Genomic DNA, 19,242 nt, shown 5'->3' with positions numbered 1-19,242 from the left:
TCTTTTTTTGTAAAGTTCCGCCTATTTTCATGGAACTCAACACCCTTATTCCACTCCATCTTTCTTGTAAAGCAGAAGTACATCACTTCTCACAAATTCACTTTCCAAATAACAGAAAAAAAAGTTTTGGCTTTTTGATTAAGACTATGTGTACCAATTTTATGAGGTTACTTTATGAGGGAGGTGGGGGGCAACAGAAGGAGAAATTTTTCTGCGTCTTCTTATTGTTGTCTGGACAACAGAAACGTTAGTGTCTGGGAGAGCTGCACTGGGGGTTGGGGAATGCAAAGGGGTGACGGGGCAGCCTGACTTTCTACTCGGAGGGCGCAAGCCAAAATCAGCTGCTTTGACAAGAACAAAAGAAAATAAACTCAAACTTTTTCACATTTTTGGAGGAATAAAACTCCAAATAATGTTCTTCAGCTAACCTGCTTAGTAACAGAAGGAAGTGTTGAACAATGACCATAACTGCATGTGTGCATTGCGGCGTATCGCTGCCCATCTGTGCTCCTTACAGGTTGCTGCACACTTTTTGTAGCAACAAATGTGTTCTCAAAATAAATGCAGGATATCAGCATAGCTGTGGTTATGAGTTCTGAGGGGGACTTTACACTGTCAATTCACAGCATCTTTTAGCTCGTTATTAAAAATGTGAATTACAACAAAGAACACAGACAAAATATAAAAATGGGAAAGACTGAGATTTATAACGAGCAACTGAGAAACGTGTCACAACTCAAGTTTCCATACAGGTCAGACTTTGTCTTTATCAGACACTAATGCAGTGGATTATTCACTAAAGAAACAGTGCCAACATTCTTTACTTTTCAAGTTTAGCAATCACAACTGCCACTTTTATTTAGAACTTTACCTAAAAATTCCACAGCCGAGCTTCAAAAAAAAAAAAAAAAATCAAAGACAGCAATGGTCAGATGAGGGAGCCAATTTAGCTGAGGACAAGAAATCTTTCAGTGGAATCAGAGCAGCCCGTTTAGTGAAAGGTAACTTAGTCAGTGGTGGTGCGGCGGTACCAGAAGCGCGCTCTGAAGTCATCACTGCAGGTCATGAAGCCGGGGTTTGTGGGCGAGTGGACGATGCAGCGGACAATGTTATTGTGACCCAGTGACAGCAGATTTTTCCTTTCGGCCGTGCGAGAGTCCCAGCAGCAGAGGCTGATTGTGCGCTCGTCCGGCAGTAGCACGTAGTCCTCTGTGTGGTTGAACACACCCTGCGTGCGATGCATCTGACGGCCACTCAGCCCCGCTCCTGTAACACAAAGACGGAACACGTCACTGGAAATGTTCGCTTTACTACAAACAAAAACAGTTACATTTTCGTTAAAGACCCACCATCACTGTTGCTACACCTGTTCTGCTCTGTGCTCTTACTAAATACTAGTTTCTTAAAACCTTTTACAGAGTCGATGCTGGCAGGTTTACAATCAGACAGCAAAAACTGTTTTCCTGACAATAGGGTCCTTCACGGTTTCCTTTGTGTTGTTATTTCAGAGATCAAAACAACTACTGTCTATTTACAGTACATCAAAGTTAATTCAAATATGTTAAATATGTTGCTCTTATGATGAAGTCATTTTAAATACATTTCATAGCCTTTAGTCTTACAGTTGATCTCATGGCCATATAGACACTGATAAATGGCCTTTCAATGCTAATATCTGGCTAATTCTTAAATAGAATAGAAATAGAAAAATACTTTATTCATCCCCCAGTAGGGGAAATTCAAATTAGTCGAGTAGCTCAAAAAAAAAAATATTTACAATGATTGCATACTAGACAACAGCAACAATAATAATAATAATAATAATTAGGGTTGTCAAATTATTGCGGTAATTGTGATTAATCAATTACAGTCATGTTTAGCGCGTTATTTTTTTTAATCGCAACTGTTTAATCGCAAAACTGTTTCTGTACGCCAGTTGCCTTTTTATAAAATCCCTTTTTATGCGTTGGGCTTCTTGTACTTGAGTTGTTGGGGGTGGAAAACAATGGTCCGTCACACCCTGAAGTGAACATTGATTGGCTGTCATTGTGTTTGGGATGGTTTAGCATAAGCTGATAGGCTCCCATTGTAGTTGGGAGGGCAAGGTGAGGAGATTTGAAAATGGAAGAGCATGTGAGAGTAGTCGGTCTAATGAATGGAAAATTTACATTTCACAAACGCCCCGACGGCACCATTGATAAATGTAGAGTGATCTGCCTTCTTTGTAAGGAGTTTGCTTACCACCGAAGCAGCTCAAGTTTAGCCTATTACATCAACGCAATGCACCCAGTCGCGAGTGCAGCCACAGTTGACGTTAGCAATTTAGCGAGCTATAGCAAAGCTCTTCGTCAAACTAAACTCCAGAACACCCTGTGTATGAGCAAGTCTGCAACCGACAGGCTGACGAATGTTCTTGCCAAGTGGATAGCGATGAACTACAGCCCTATAAACATTGTGGAAGACGAAGGGTTAACAGAATTTTATTTATATAGCGCCAAATTACAACAATTGTCATCTCAAGGCACTTAAATAATATAGTCCAATTCAAGCCAATTGGAATTCAATTCATTGTAATCATAATCCAATTCATTCATATAGAGCCAATTAAAAAAATAATATCCTAGCTAAGGAAACCAATAGATTGCACCGAAACTTGTCTTCAGCCCAATCTCCCGTCCTGAGCCTGAGGGACTGTGGAAAGGAACGACTCCCTTTAACAGGAAGAAACCTCTGGCAGAACCAGAACCAGGAAGAGTGGCCATCCGCCTCAACCAGCTGGGGTTTGAGAAGATTCCAATTAAATTGGTTACACAGTTACACTTAAATCTAAATATCCAGCTAAGTTTATTTTTCAAACTTATCCAACCTCTGCAGGTATGTGACTGAGCTGCTGGGTGGTGAGGCCTACGTCTCTTGCTCTGTAGTGCTGCCTGCTTTTCGCTATCTGGACCGTGTCATGGACATCACTGATGATGATCCAGCCTACGTGGTGAAGTTCAAGAATGCCTACCTGGCAGCATGATGAGCTGTTGCCAATGAGACATGGTTCAAGGTAGCCACAGCACTGGATCCATGTTTCAAGGATTTGAAATGTCTTCCAAGAGAAAAGAGGGAACAAGTAAAGACTATAAGGATAAGCTGGACTATTGAGTCCAATTTTATCAAATCAAACTTTATTCATATAACACTTTTCACACATAAGAAATGCAACACAAAGTGCTTCACAAAATAAAATAAATCTACCTGTCCATCAATGTATTAATTAATTAATTCATTCATTCATTCAGGTGTGGACCAGTCTGGAGAGCATGCTCCAAGCAGCAGAGCCCAGAAGGGCAGCTACTATCCAGCCCTTCACAAAGGATGATGAACCAGCTCAGAAGAAGAGGAAGAGCGCTCTCCTTCTGGGGTCTGACTCTGACTCAGAAGAAGATGGAATGGAGTCCGGAGAGCTGCAGTGCCACAGAGCAGATCCCAGCATCAGTATTGACGACTGTCCCCTGCAGTGGTGGTATGCCCACTCAGGAGCCTATGAAAAGCTGTCAGTCGTGGCACGCAAGTACCTGGCCTCCTCGGCAACCTCCGTACCTTGTGAGAGACTGTTTAGCCTCGCAGGCCACATAGTGCAAAAGAAAAGGGCAGCCTTGCTCCCAGAAAATGTGACCAAGCTGTCTGTCTCAGCGACTCGCTGAAGAAGAAGAAATAAGAAGCATGAGGTCAGCATAGCTGCTATGTCATTTGTAGCCTAACAGAATTTATTGCTTGATGTTATTTCAGCACTTTATTTTGTGATGGGGCTGCACGGTGGTGTGGTGGTTAGTACCGTCGCCTCACAGTGAGAGGGTTCCAGGTTTGATGCGTGGGTTCTCTCCGGGTACTCCGACTTTCTCCCACCGTCCAAAAACATGCATGTTAGGTTAATTGGTGAGTCTAAAAAAATGTCCTTAGGAGTGAGTGTGAACGTGCGTGCATGGTTGTTTGTCTCGTTTGTCTCTGTGTGTGGCCATGTGATGGACTGGCGACCTGTCCAGGGTGTACCCCGCCTTTCACCCGATGACTGCTTGGATAATCGCGACCCGACCGACGGATTAAGCGGGTATAGATATATACCCATATAATTAATCTCTCATTTTTTAAAATATCTTGACAGCACTAATAATCAATGACGAAATAAATAAATAAATAAATCTGAGAAGAACATGTCATCAGTCACTATTAAAAGGCCTTATGGCTGTGGGGACAAAGGACCTCCCGAACCTCTCAGTCCTGCAGCGCAGTGAGATGAGCCTTGTGGAGTCATAGAAGGACTCCACAAGGTCTCTGTACTCCTTCTCCTGTCCACTGCGCACACATGCCACAGCCGTATCATCAGAATACTTCTGTATGTGGCAGGACACCGAGTTGTACCTTAAGTTTGATGTGTAGAGGTGAAAAGAAAAGGAGCCAAAACGGTACCCTGCGGAGCCCCAGTACTGCATTCTCATGTTCCAGAAACACATCTCCCCATCCTGATATACTGTGGTCTGGCAGTCAGATAGTCTATAATACACAATGTCAGGGAGGGGCCACACCCATACCTAGAAGCTTGTCTTTCAGTATGGGAGGCTGTATGGTGTTGAAGGCACTGGAGAAGTCAAAGAATATGATTCTCACATATGATCATCCAAATAAGCATAAGCCCGATGCAACATGTACAGAATCGTGTCTTCCACTCCTATGTGTTTCTGGTAGGCAAACTGGAGGGGGTCAAGATCCTCAACAAGCTATAATCTCATGCGACGAACAAGGAGTGTCTCCAAGGTCTTCATGATATGAGATGTCAAAGCCACCAGCCTGTAGTCACTCAGCTCCACCGACAGGAGTGATGTTACTATCAATTTTAGAGATGGGGGTGGGGGTGCAGCTGGACAGAGGAGGGTAAGTGGTGGGAGTTGCTGCAGAGGTGGAGGTGCAGCTGAACTGAGGAGGCCAGCCGGTGGGAGCAGCCACAGATGTGGAGGAGCAACTGTGCTCAGGATGCCTGGTGCTGAAAGCTGCCGCAGAGGATGATGTGCAGCTGGGCTTAGGAGGTCTAGTGTTGGAAGCTGCCGCAGAGGTGGAGGTGTGGCTGGGTTCAGGAGGCCTGGCGGTGGAAACTGCTGCAGAGGTGGTTGCGCAGCTGGGCTCAGGATGCCTGGTGGTGGAAGCTGCTGCAGAGATGGAGGTGTAGCTTGACTCAGGAGACCTGGTGGTGGAGGTACAACTGGACAGAAGAAGCCTGTTGGTGAGAGTTGCTGCAGAGGTGGAGGTGCAGTCAGGCAGAGGAGGAGGCTTGGCGATGCGAGTTGCCATTGAGGTGGAAGTACAGTGGAAGCAGTATAGAGGAAGCAGCTGTAGTGTTAGGGGTGGAGGGAGCAGCAGTAGAGGTGGAAAAAGCAACACTATCGAACCTGTTGAAATATTGATTAAAAGTATTGTCATCATCACCTTCCACAGATAGTTTTTCAGTCTGTATCCAGTTATGGTTCTCATGCCCTTCCACACCTCCTTGGTGTTATTGTTCTCCAACTGTCTCTCTACCTTTTTCTTGTACTCCACCTTAGCTCGATGTAGTGTCTTTTTAAGCTCCCATTGTACATTCCTCCGTCCTCCACCTTTCTCCATCCCCATTCTGGAACGCCATCTTTTTCTGTTAAAGGAGGTCTTTGATGTCACTGGTGATCCATGGTTTATTATTAGGATAGCAGCTTAAAGTCCTCACTGGAATCACAGTGTCCCTACAGAAGTTAATGTAGTCAGTGATGGTGCTGACCCTCCTGTCCATGTCAATGGACATTTCTTCTTCCTCCAGCAGAACATTCCCAGTCTGTGACATCAAAACAGTCTCTCAATGCATCACGCACCTCTGGTGACCACTTCCTGAAAGATCTGGTAGTAACAGGAAGTCTTTGTACACAAAGTCTGTATGTGGGTTGTAGATAGACCATGCTGTGATCAGATCTACCCAGTGGTGGGTATAAAACAGATTAGCATAAAACAGATCTAATGTCTTTTCTCCACGTGTTGGACAGGCCACATACTGTACAAAGCCAGTCAGGCAGGAGGATCAAGAGATGTGGTTGAAATCCCCTGTGATTGCAATGAATGCCTCAGGATGTGGGTCTGTATTCTAGCAACGGCGTCATGGATGACGCCACACGCCGTTGTTGCTGCCCTCGGTGGAATGTAAACAACGATGACGACTGTATCTGGGAACTCTCTGGGTACATAGAACGCACGGAAACCAACTGACAGCAGTTCAATTTCTGGACAACATATCCTCTCCTTAACGGTCACATTGCAGGAGTTAACCCATCTTTGATTAAACAACAGGATAATACCCCCGCCTTTCCGCTTACTGCTTGTACTCCGGTCACGATCCGCTTGTACGGCTGTGAACAGCCGTTGGTTCTGCACAAGTGCCTCTAGCTCATCACACTTGTTTGGTAGCGAGTTAGCATTTCCCATAAGAAAAGGCTTGTACCTCCACCTCCTGTTGTCCCACTTTGCCTTTCGTTTTGCTCCAGCTCTGCATCCACGGTACAGCTTTTTTAGCTTGGTCGGAAATGGATGTTTAATTCCGTGTCCAATCCTTGACAGTGCCAACGGTTCTTCTCTTGTGTACACTGCTCTAGTACTGGTAGCAGTGCACATTGCCAAAAAAATAAATACAAATAAAATGAAATGTAAGTAAAAAGGAGATCTCAAAAAAAAAAAACACTAAAAAAAGTTTAGATAAAAACAAAAAATTACATACAATTATATAAACGACGAACAAAACAGAGCTACACAGACTTGCTGCCGATAAGGCCGGCGCATAGCAACCGAAAAATGAAACCCCCAGAGGCCAGTAAGCTGGAAAAGGCGGTAACATTTTAGTGTTAGAATCTCTGACTAACCAGACTCAAAGTAAATGAGTATAGAAAACTTAAACTACAATTCTGCATCTTAGTTTGGGTATTTTCAATTACAAGAGATAACCCTGAAACGTGAAAAGAAAGAGAGAGAGAGGGTAGAAGAGTATCAAGATGAAAGCATGAAAACACCTTTTCAGACAGCATTGGGAAAATTCACCGCTATAAGTGGAGTTCCATCCAGTAAATGGAATATCACTAATTTAACACTAATATCTTGATAATGTCACTCTTTCCTGCAACCGGCAATTTTCTATCGAAACGTTTGGTTAGCTTCAGTAAGCATATTAACTCAATGCAATGACAGGCTACGCTGAACATTTTAGCTAACTGTAGCCGAAGACTCACAGCTGTTGTAAATACAATTTCATGTAAATACAGCATGTGAAGTGTGTGTGTGTGTGTATGTTTCCAATTGACACGGAATTTGACAGAGGGAGATGCAACAGGAGGCCTGTATTTTCAGATGCTCAGATGTCCCTGAAAACAAGTCTGAAAAAAAACCCAAAAAACATAAGAACGGCCTGTTCCTATGTCTTTATACAGAAACATTAACTTTGAGCAACACAAAGTGTTGCATCTTATTTGGCTGGAGGCATCTTACTTGGCTTAGGAGTGGCAACTTAGAAATAAAAAGCAAATAGAAATAAAAAGCAGCGAATGTGCTACTGACATATCAATATATATATATATATTTTTATTTTTTTGCAAGGAAACGAGCACGGAGCTTTTTTTTTAAAATAAGAACTTATAACCTGAAATGTCATGTGTCATCTGTTATGTGCAACAGAAAAGTCAATTTAATTCTTTATCTACATATATTTCAATATTCATAGAATTAATCATTAGTCGATCATCACTCGATAATAACTGTTAGAAGACGGATTAGTCAGCAGTCAACTATCTTTTCATTATCAAGAAAAGGCTTGTATATAAAATAAGAAATATACTAAATCTGATTCAGAAGTTTCTAACCAATTGAATTTAAGTGATGTCAGTATATTTGGGAACAGTCAAGCGTTGACTGAGAAAATCGAGCAAAAGTTCACACAAAATTAAATCCAAACTTAAAGCAGTTGCGAGATTCATGCAGCTGTTGTGACCAAGACAAATCTAGGGAGGAAAAAAAATAAAAAGACTTCTGTGGACTTTGCGGAGCTCTATTTAAAAGACCTGGATATACCTTTAGAAAAAGCTTCTGTTATTATGAAATTTGTAAAAGGATTTAAGACATCAGGTTGTTGTCAGAAAGTGTTTTAAAGATCTGTTACTCACTGTCAGGAGGTTTGGGACAATTTTACCCGAACAAAACAGGCCTTAAATAATTGACTGATTACTTAGTGGAACATTTAATGGCACCAAAAATTAAACTTTCTTGGATAAACCACATCGCTGTTATTTATCAATATTCATCAGAGTACAGAGATGCTACAATAAATCCAAAAACCCTCGAGTTGCAGAGCGTGTTTAGTGGTAACAGCAAAGGCTGCGTGAGAAACCTGACAGCTTAAAGTGATGTAATTATCCAAGTGTGACTCAGAGAATGGAAGTGGTCATAAAGGAAAATAAAAGATGCCATGTGTTTGTGTGTGGGTTCATTTTAACTTTAGTAAATAAAATTGAGCAAAATTAAACTACAAGTGAAAAATGTCATAAACGGTCTCTTATCCTAAAGCACGGGTGCTACCAGGCCAGCGAACAACTGGTTGCAAGGTATTTATTACTGATTCACTAAAATAAAGTAATACATTTTTTTTAATAAATAAAAACTGAATAAAAACAAACAAAAAAAGTATTTGGACTTAGTTATAATAACTCAAAATACTAATTGTGTAGCGATGACATTGAATGCAGCTCATGGCTGCATCTTTCCTCTCTGGAATTGTGGGAACATTAATCTGAAAAGGGAACATCTGACACGTTAAACAGCAGTTGGGATTTTGGCTGAAAATGCTGGACCGTCATCATCGGGGGCCAGTGTCATCTGCATCACTGGAAAATACTACAGCGGGCTGCTTTAGCAGGTAAACAAGCGATGGGATCCTGCTGATAAAGTGATATTGGTGAATTACACTGTTTACAGTGTACACTCATTACATTTGCGTCAGTTTATCAATTTTTGGCAACTAAATTTGTCCATATTGATAATTTTGTGATATAACATCCAAAATGTACGATGTCTTTGTAGCCATATAACAAAATCTAACAGCTACGTTAGCTGAATCACAGTCAAATTTGAGTTAGGTTCGTTCACATTTGGCTAATACGAGTCATTTAAAACTGAAACAAAGGATTCATCTGCGCTGAATAAATATAAAACTGTCAAGCTTAATTTTGGCTGTCCATCTAGTTACTTAGTAATAATTAGTGACAACTGATCCATCCGCCCATTCAGTAATACACTAACAAGTAATGATCAATGGGGGGAATGACATTCAATTATCTTTGCCAGTTAGAAAAATAGAGGAGAGGTATCAGAATTGGTAGATTAAGCGGTTTAGTGAATTTTATCAGCAGAAAGGATTCAACCACCTGTGCCACCAAAATGCTCAGATTGACACATAAATTGAACTTGTTGTAAAGTGACGTTGTGTACAATGTGCCTGTTAGCAGCATCAACACAGCTGTAGTGGCAGCTGTAGCTCAGGAGGAGGGGTGTTCATCTGCTAGTTAGAAGGTCTGTGGTTTGATCCCTGGGTTCCACTGCAAGACCCCATGTTACCTCTATCGTGTTCATCGATGTGTGAATGTGTGCACTGCACAGCCTGTAAAGCTATACAGACTAAGAAGAATGTTTGTGTGAACGGGTGTATGTGGTTTAGTGGTTAACGAGTAAAATCACAATAAAAAGGCAGTCCAATTACAAACAGGCAGAGGTGGACATCACAGAGCAGAGCTCACTCAAGACTTGACCACATCTTTCTCGTTTCAGTGTGCTTCCATTAACTTGATTGTTCTGTCTGAATAATAGTGCAAACTTTGAAGAAATCAAATTAAAAATTTGGTTTACAGTTTGAACAAAAGAAGTAAATCCTTAAAAAGATACTAGCAACACATTGCATTTGTGTATTTCAGGTATCCCGTTGATGAAAGAGGTTCTGTTAAATGAATGCCTAAAAAATGGCTACTCTTCAAGAAAAGGCACAATGTGTGTCATGGTTCATTGAAACAAAATCAGAACCAAGCATGGAAGAGATCTACCGTTATGTCAGTCAATTCGCACATAGCACAAGAAATTTATGGACACGTGGACAGTGTTGGATAAAGGGAGGAGTGGACGACCAAGAACAAAGACATGGCCCCATTCCCTGGCCAACTTGTTCACTCCCCTGAACTTCTTTCTATGAGGTTATGTTAAAGATATTGTGTATTGAACAAAGATACGGGACATCACTGATCTAAAGCAAAAGATCACTGATGCCATTGCCACCACCGTTAATGAGCCTATGCTACAGCAAACATGGAAAGAAATCGAGCTCCGTCTCGATGTACTTTGTGCAACTAATGGTGCCCATATAGATGTGTATCAAATTAATTAAAAAAAATCTTCAATATCTTCTCCTCATTATGTACCAATTTCCACATATTTGTCTGTTCATTTGCTTTTGCAATTTTTTTTTAAACTGTAAAGAGACTTTATGTATGGGATACCTGAAATACCCAAATGCAATGCGATTAAAAACTTTGATAACTACTGAGTATATAGAACAAATCTGATTACGATATCTCATTAATTGCCTTTGTAATGCATTTCTTAAATTGTAAAGAGACTTTATGGACACCCTGTATATCCAAGTGTGTGACCATTACATCGTTTTCAGTTCAGGTCTTTCTTATTCCAATACACTAACAACTGGTTTCCACAGTTAGAAATCAAAAGCTCCTTGATACTTATAAAGAACTATAATAGAAAAATAATTTCTATAAAAGTCCCCATCTGTTGCCTCACCTTGGACACATTACGGTTGCACAAAGAGCTTCTGATAGCTACCTTATAACTATTGATGCAAAGAAAAATTCCCATAATTCAAAGCAATGTGACATCAGTGTTTTCTCAGAGCACATTTTTAAAGTAAACTTCCCACTGTGATAATTTGCACAATGAGACTTGGCCACAGACCCACAGAAAATTTATATCATCGCTCAGTTGAGTCAACAGGCGTTTTTGAAACATTTATCAGAAGAAAACGGGTTAATCTTAATAATGTGTGTGAGGTAATGATGCTCTTACTTTGTAGTGAACAGGAATAAGATTTGTGGAAGCTGATTAAAAAAGTGTTGCTGCAGCGCTGGTGCATTTCAGTTGGGATCACAGTGTGAGGTGAAAATGTATTATTTGAAAAAAAAGAACAGGGACAAGACAACGACAAAACACTTTGCACTTAAAGAATTGTTAACCATCATTTGTCAACAAACCTGTGTCAGTGAATGCACTCTCAAGTGGATGAAATAGGCAGCATGAGGTTGTGAACTTTTGATTTCTTAAGTGGTTTTAACAGGATTCAGCCTGCAGTGTAACGTGAGAAGTAGGGGTGCAACAACACAGGTAACCCATGGTACAGTCTGCACCTTGGTTTTTGGGCCACGGTTTTGGTTCGGTTTCGGTAAGCGTTTTGTGCGTAAAGAGAACAATTTTTTTTCTCCCAAAATTCTCTCTTTATTTTGCTTGTCAGAAAAAAACTGTAAACATACCAGTATCACTGGTGTACTGAATAATATAATACTTTTCATTCAAGTTAACAGTTACTAAACACAACTTTCAAATGGTAAAATTTAAATTCTGACTGAGGGCTCAGAAATTCCGACATTCAGGAACAACTTGAACGCGCCATTAGTCGCAGCACATAAACGCTGCCCTCTCAATGCGCACTGCAATGTGAATTAGTTTAACTAGAGGCCCCAGTATGGTTTCTGCGATGGCTCGCTTGATGACGTCACGTGTCGGGCCGGCCATATATAGTGGGGCGCGTCAGTGCGCGAGTAGTTGCAATATTCTCCATTACAGAGGTGTCGCTGCTATGTGAAGGTTACCGCTAACTACTCTACAACGACGAAAATGGAAAATAAAACAATGCCCCCATCAAGAGCTGGAGGAGTAGCACTGTCATCATTGGTCAGCATTCTCACCTCTGCTTACATAATAGCTGATGAGTCTACAGAAGTTGAAATTTCAATAGGTGTGTTATCACCATTATAGTCTGATATAGTACTTAGAATATTGTTATAGGACTATTAAGTGTGTTACCTTTTCTTTGTTTGTTTGTTATGAAATAGTGCGCTTCAATGGACGCTCTTGGGAATTATCGTTGCCTTTCAGGATGCAATAATAATAACAGATCGGTTTGCTGTTTTACTTGCTTATGCTGTTTCAATGCAGAACAGTAATTTCAGTACAGGTGCCTGTACAGACGCACTTCCTCGCGGAACCCGTTTTCAAATTGGTCCATCTGGTTTGTCGTTCTATGCGCGCGCCAACTTACAAATTTCGACATGACATTTGGTGCATGACTTCGCGCCGAGCCGCCTTTTCATGGCGTGCGCCAAGCGGAAATCCATAATTTTGACATCATGCACCGAGAGCGATGCGGCAACCGTAAAACAAACTTAACAGAACATTACTACGCTGTTTGACTCTGTTAGCCCAGCCATCCAGACCAGAGACCAGCCTCCACTAGACGGCCCACCGACCATCGACAATTGCCGAGCGGGCCAGTTCGGCGGCCAGGCCACCGGGAAATGTCCTGGTGCTCCCGATGGCTAGTCCACCATTGCTCTCGACTCCTGGCTAGTGCTGGCCACGCCTCTTTGTTTTCTTTTTTCCGCGTCTGTGTGCGAGCTGCATTTTGAACCCATCTCCAGTTACAACCGTGTGACTGACAGGGGGTGCGTGGGTGGAGACACAACAGTGATTGGAGGTTTTTCACCTGCCTGGACAAGCACACACAGTGGCCTGTAAAGCATCAACGTAAAATGAATTGCAAAAACGAAAACCCACGGTCCATAAGGGTGTATTGTCCCGTGCATAGCGGACCGAACGATTCAATATTTTACAGAGCACCGTTGCATCCCTAGTGAGAAGCTCCAGAAAACACAGGTGTCTGGATTATTACCTGACAAACACACCTCGGTTTGTGAGACTTAAGGGTCACAGGGCATCACAAGGGGCTGTAATACTACAGTTTGTCTTAACGCTGCACATATCAGACTTACAGTATAACTCAAAATTTGGAAATACAGAAATACTCAAAATGACTCTGCAGTTGTGGGGTTTAGAAGAGGTGAACAAGAGACTGAATAAAAGGAGCAGATTGACCACAATCATCTCCTTGAGGTAAAGGGAAGGAGTACATTTAAGCAAAATGTTAAGCAACAGCATCGAAGTCAGAGTAAAAAAATCTAGCAAACTAATAGAGAAGGCTGGCTCTGTGCTGGGGACTGCTCTGGAGAAATGTCACACATGTTGTTAAACATATGAACTACAACGCAAATCCTCAATTGTTCAGTCTTTAGCCATTTAATTGAACAACTCTCATTTGTGCCAATACACATTCATAGGGAAGTAATCGATTTATCACATCACGCATTCTTGCCACTGCGATGCTGTGGACTATCAGAGAAAAACTATTGAGACATTCTGTTGCTTGTAACTTTCTCTGTGGGATCTCATCATACATGCAGCTGAATTCACTACACAGATGTGCTCTTTAAGTTACTTGAATGGTCATTTTTAAATCAGGTGACGCTGCGGTAATAAGATTGGGATTTTATTAGAGCAGAGCGATAATCTGGAAATGATTTATGCAACCGCGAGTTTAGACATAGTATTAATGCCGTCAGAGATGTGAGAAACAGAAAATATGGGAATATGAGCAGCGTTATAGGGACTCCAGCTGTATTACTATACACTCATACTTACATACTTAGTAACAGTAACTTTGGAGCATGCTCTTAGTTCCGAGGCCAGTTCAATTCTAGTTGAGTGAACACATGCATAACTAATCAGAACTTGTATTCTCAAACGCATTACCTGGGGAGTGTTAGTCTGACTTTTGTCCAGATGAAAACATTTACATGTATTCTAGAGGTCTGGTTTTGATTGAACCAACACAATAATTTATTCTTCTCCTGTCATATAAACGTACTGAGTGAGTGTCTTCATCAGAGGCTTCTTCAGCTCTTTTTCATTAAGAACCAGTGCAGGAGGTGATTGCATTACATTGCATAGCCTTACATAAATGCTCAACCAAACTAAATTGAAGTAAATTCTCACCTCCCTATATGCATCTGAACTGTGGTTCGTCCTTACCTGTGTACTTCACAAGTGTGCGCCCTGTGGAGATCTCCCAAAGTTTGACCACGGAGTCTTTTCCACTGGACAGGATGTACTTGGAATTCTTAGAAAAGATGGCAGAGCATACTTCAGCTCCGTCATGAGCCTTGTCAAAGGTTGTCACACAACGGTTGGAGACGCCATCCCACAATTTGATGCTGCCGTCCTTGCTGCAGGTGACGTAGCTGTTGGCAGTGGGGTTGTAGCCGACACCGCTGATGGTGTCTGTGTGCTGGTCTAGAGGGTTGCAAGACACGAAGCACTGGAAGGTGTTGACATCATAGAGACGCAGGGTGGGGTGCTGAGTTCCCACCAGCAAGAAGTCACCAGATGGGTGGAAAGAGATGGATCGCAGCATTTCCGCTTCCTGCAGGATGATGGATGTGAATAGTATCGGATTACAAAAAACTAATAAGCAAAGTTCAACAGAATTCAAATGTTGCCTTTCTCCAACTTTTTTTTTTTCCTTAGAAAGGAAACCTCAGTCTATTAAATCTGACCTGTATATATTTAAATGCTCGTTTTGCAGATGGCTTTGAGTAGTCAAAAAGTTTAAGGGTGTAATCTCTTGAGCCAGACGCTAGAATCTGTTCAGTGGGATGGAAAGCGAGGCAGGTGACTTCATCAACATGGTCATAAAGTGTTCGAATCACAGGGTGATTCTCCATATTTTGCTGTGCAGTCTCATTCATCATCACCTAACATACAGGGAAACACACAAGAGAAGTGTTGAGTAATAACTTAACAAAATAGAATGTAAGTTTACTCTTCAACCCTTCTCACCTCAATAGGCATTGCACTCTTTGCCAGCATGCGTTCAGTGTCCAGGATCTTGATTGAGGCATCAGCGGAGCCGGTAGCAATAAGCTGTCCATCGCGGCTATATGTGGCTACACGGCATGGCCCCTTATGAGATGTGACATAACAGGTCTCATACTCCGATGCCTCCGGAGACATGGTCTGAACATCTGCATCAAATTCCAAATCAATGCCTACACCTGGCGCCACTGTATCTGAGCGTCCAATAGCATACTGAACAGCGGTGTCATCGTTCTCCATCCCTGTAACAAAATGAAAATTGCACAGTTAGGACCCGTTGAACATTTTCACATCACCAGGATGAAGACTGGGAAGAACACATACCTATCTTTGCCAACTGCATCAACTGCTCGGAGGGGGACACCACATTTTGTGGTTTAACCTCATTGATGAGACTGTTGGCAATATTAGTGTATCCATCGTAGAGCAGCTGGCTTATGATGAGTTTATACAGGTGTTGTCGGTCTTTCAGAGTCAGTTTGGGACGATACATGTTGGGTCACGGCGACGACTTATTGGGCTGCAACCAAAGACACAATGTCACCATCTTACTTATGACTAGTACAGCGGCTGTTAAGTTATCCCCACTTCACAAAACAACACGCTCAGAAATGTCTTATTGCAATATCCAATATCAATACTGCTGTGACTATGCTAGCGTTGATGTGAGATGAAACGAATGAATGGAACTTATGTTACCCTTACGGCTAACGACGTTAGCTTTGATGCTACAGTTAAAACAGACACAAGTTTATTTATTGTGTGTACGACCCTGAACTGCGCTCTATAAGAATGGCGCGGGCCATTTAAACGATGAGTATAACACGCTTATTCTGAAAGGAAGCTTGTATCCAATTTTTTCCTATTGTTTGTTATAACATACCAACCCTCGGCAAAGTTCCAACGGCGCTTCTAGACCCCAATGTGCGCATTACGCAGTACGTATTGCTCGCACTACGTCACGACGCTCAAAAAGTAAGGTTGCCTTCGAAATAAACAGAATTTTAGCGAAATTTAAAATTCCCTATAAATAACCTATAAAAATGAAATAATTATCGGTGACCATGCATCATATATGTAATTACATCATACTATGCATAATAATCTGCAGCTGTTTCATTTTTATTCTACTCGACATCGGTTGGCCGACTAAAGTTCCAGCAGAGGGCGCAAATAATGCAGCATCTTTTAACGACATGTAGCAAAAGTTGTCAGCTTCTCCCCCAGTTTTGATCCCAGCTTTGTGGTTGTGATGCCAGTAATGTAGATGCATGCAGCTCAAACACTCCCTTTACTGAGCAACATGACAAAGTCGATAGCTATGTTACATATCCAGATTCTGTACATATATCTATATTATCTTATTATTATAAACTTGTTTCTGATTCTGATTCTGATTCTGATAACAGAAACAATAATGGTGGTTTATCACCAAGAAGAGAGCATGCCATGTTTGGGAACTATTTTCAAATCCACTTAAGACTAGAGGGTCATGAAACTGTTACTATTTAGCCTTTTAGAAAGACATAAGAGTATGTGTTGAGGGATTGAGCGCCAGCAACTCAGCACATACTGGCATACACAAATCTCACAGTTGCTGCTTACTGTTGAATGGCCCATTAGTTTAATGCTGATTTGTAAAAAGGAAAAGTATAATCATTATTAGGTTAATTATGTTTGTAGATCAGGCCTGTCTGAGAATGTCTGAGTCTATTCAAATGACACATCTCTTATATTTCCCTTCATTTAAAATTGTATGAGGAGGGGTCGACATGAAAAGCTAAATAAAGTACATTGGATATTTCCCTTGGGTATCCTCAGTGCAGGACCATCACTTCAGTGTGCAGAGACAGACAACTTCAAAAGCGTCATAGAAGTGAATTAAGAGTGGGTGTTAAGACTAAAGAACTATTACTTTCCAATGTGTCAAATGAAACTGTCAGCTTAAGCTTCACACACTGGGTGTAAGGAATGATTTGTGTTGAATGGTCCCATGCCATCATCAATTAATTAACAGGTGTCTGACAACCCCACATTAAGGCTAAGCCACAAGAACATAAAAAAAAATCTCTCAAACTGTAACACTATAGAACTAGTGGCCGAAACACATAGTTTGTCTTTTGTCACTGTTGACCATAAGCTGTAAAATTTTACTCAACCTAGTGACCCAAGCTACATGACCAAAATACATAGTATAAACAACATTAGAATAGAATAGAATAGAATATGGGGGAAATTCAAGAGCCTTGCTCTGTTGGAGTCAGCTTCTGTGGAAATTCAAATAAGACAATCCCCATACCATGATTTAAACATCTGACTGTGCACACATACCTGAAACCATGCTTCCATCCTGCTGAACTGTGTGAAGACAGTAGAAAACATGCTGGTAGGAGTGGTCTTGTTGCCATGTCGACACAAAACATACTCTCTATGGACCAGCCTGCAGTTGCCTTGGAGACCAACTAAAGTCTGTAGCAGTGAAAGAACACAAAAACAATTTGTATTTTTTCGCAGCAGATGTCATGTGATAATTGTACTGTTGATCCCACACAATGACAATTTTTTTCACAAAAACAGCTTTGAGCCTATTAAAAGAAATGTATTTGTAAATAGGTATTTAATTTATAGAAATATAAAAAGAATAATAAGAGAAAGTTAAGGCAGCTGGAGTGAATATATTTACTATTAGAAATATCAAACTATTTATTTGAAAGAGGCTGTTTGTGGTGACAAAACCCAACATGAATTACCACCTTGTCAGTGCAACAGAGCTTCTCTAACATCCAAATCAAAACTGAACAGCACCAAAAAGTTAGCATGTAGCCACTAAAGAGTAAGCATTTTTTTTTGGAGTTGCTGGTGATCAAAACCAATGCATCTTGAATTTATCCGGTGTCTTTTTATTAAAACTTTGAGTAAATAATAATATTGCCAGGTGTTTACTGAATGTATTTAGCAACTTATTAGCTCAATTTTTCAACATGATCCAACAGAAAATGTAATACTTATGTTGGGCTACATAGCAAAATTTTGCACTTTTACAGTAAAAGTTGAAAAGACTGTACTAATGGATCATTTGTTGAAGCAGGCTGAAATCAATTTTGCATTTGAATTGTAAAATGGATTCCATGAAGGTAAATGGACTGCACTTGTATCGTACTTTTCTAGTCTAGCTGACCACTCAAAGCGCATAAACACTACATGCCACAATGACCCATTAACTCACACACTCAGTCTTTGTGCAGACAACACAGTGCTTTTTACTACATTCACTCACACAGATGGCTGCATCAGTAGGCAACACGGAGTTCAATGTCTTGCACAAGGACACATGGCCTAGGGAAGCCGGAGTCAAACCGCTGATCTTCCAAATGGTAGGCAACTGCTCAGCCTCCTCAAGGTGTACAAGTATTTTAGTCCTAGCCATGATTGTTTCAGTCAATTAAATTACTTCTTAAACCTAACCAGAGAGCTGTTTTTCCCTAACTGTGATCTTTTTCTAACATTAATCAATGTTGTTGCCTAGACCCATCCAGAAATTCATAAAAGTGGTTTTTCTCCCACAAGCCACCCCCTTATCGGAAATTTGGTGGCTTCTTAAAGGAAACACTGAAACATTAATTTTCAAATGAGTATTTTTTCCCTTATGCAATATGTAGTGTTGGTAGAAATAACCAGCAGGATCCTACCAATTGGAGGATGTTTGTTATTTCTTTCTATGTATAGACATGCAGCTTATGTCTTTCTAAGTGCAGTGTTTTGCTATGTGAAAACCTTGACATATGCCGTCTCATTTCACGTTGATGTACATGTTCAACTTTTTTTTGGCCACAAATACTTTAAGGAAGAAGGAGGGGATGATGGTGGTGTTAGTCCACTGATTGATATCCTCCTCGATTCTCTTTTTTGTAGGATAATAGCATGTGGGAATTGTATCTATTACTTGTTGTATTGCTCCCAAGTGGGCAAAGTATCATGTGATACAGGTTTAAATGCAAAGTAGTCATGCAAAGTCATAGGGCATCATCAATCTTGGGGTACAGTCATGTTCACAACATCTATTTCTTTAACATACTTTACTGTATAAGACAGCCTACATGCATACTTGTAGCTGAAGTTAGTCATTTGATGGCTTTAAAGACAGAAAATGAATCTGCATGT

At 41.0% G+C, this 19,242-nt stretch overlaps 1 protein-coding gene across 2 annotated transcripts; it reads right to left on the bottom strand.

The window, feature by feature from the left end:
• Positions 1 to 619: 619 nt before the first annotated feature.
• On the bottom strand, positions 620 to 16,023 carry cstf1 (cleavage stimulation factor, 3' pre-RNA, subunit 1). Of its 2 annotated transcripts, none has more exons than XM_072382995.1 (6): positions 15,965 to 16,023; positions 15,406 to 15,601; positions 15,046 to 15,323; positions 14,763 to 14,960; positions 14,239 to 14,629; positions 620 to 1,266 (listed from the first exon to the last, which is right to left on the bottom strand). In XM_072382995.1, exons 2-6 carry the CDS (start codon positions 15,572 to 15,574, stop codon positions 1,007 to 1,009), a joined length of 1,296 nt encoding a protein of 431 aa, XP_072239096.1. In that variant the 5' UTR covers positions 15,575 to 15,601; positions 15,965 to 16,023; the 3' UTR covers positions 620 to 1,006. The 2 variants fall into 2 exon arrangements, with proteins under 2 accessions (XP_072239096.1, XP_072239097.1); XM_072382996.1 differs by having other exon boundaries at positions 15,969 to 16,023.
• Positions 16,024 to 19,242: the final 3,219 nt, after the last annotated feature.

The sequence above is a fragment of the Leuresthes tenuis genome, unplaced genomic scaffold (genome assembly GCF_036924035.1).
Source record: "Leuresthes tenuis unplaced genomic scaffold, fLeuTen1.0.hap1 SCAF_3, whole genome shotgun sequence".
Lineage (NCBI taxonomy): Eukaryota > Metazoa > Chordata > Actinopteri > Atheriniformes > Atherinopsidae > Leuresthes > Leuresthes tenuis.
Note: the sequence above shows the minus strand (reverse complement) of the source record. Positions and strands in the feature narration are given on the sequence as shown.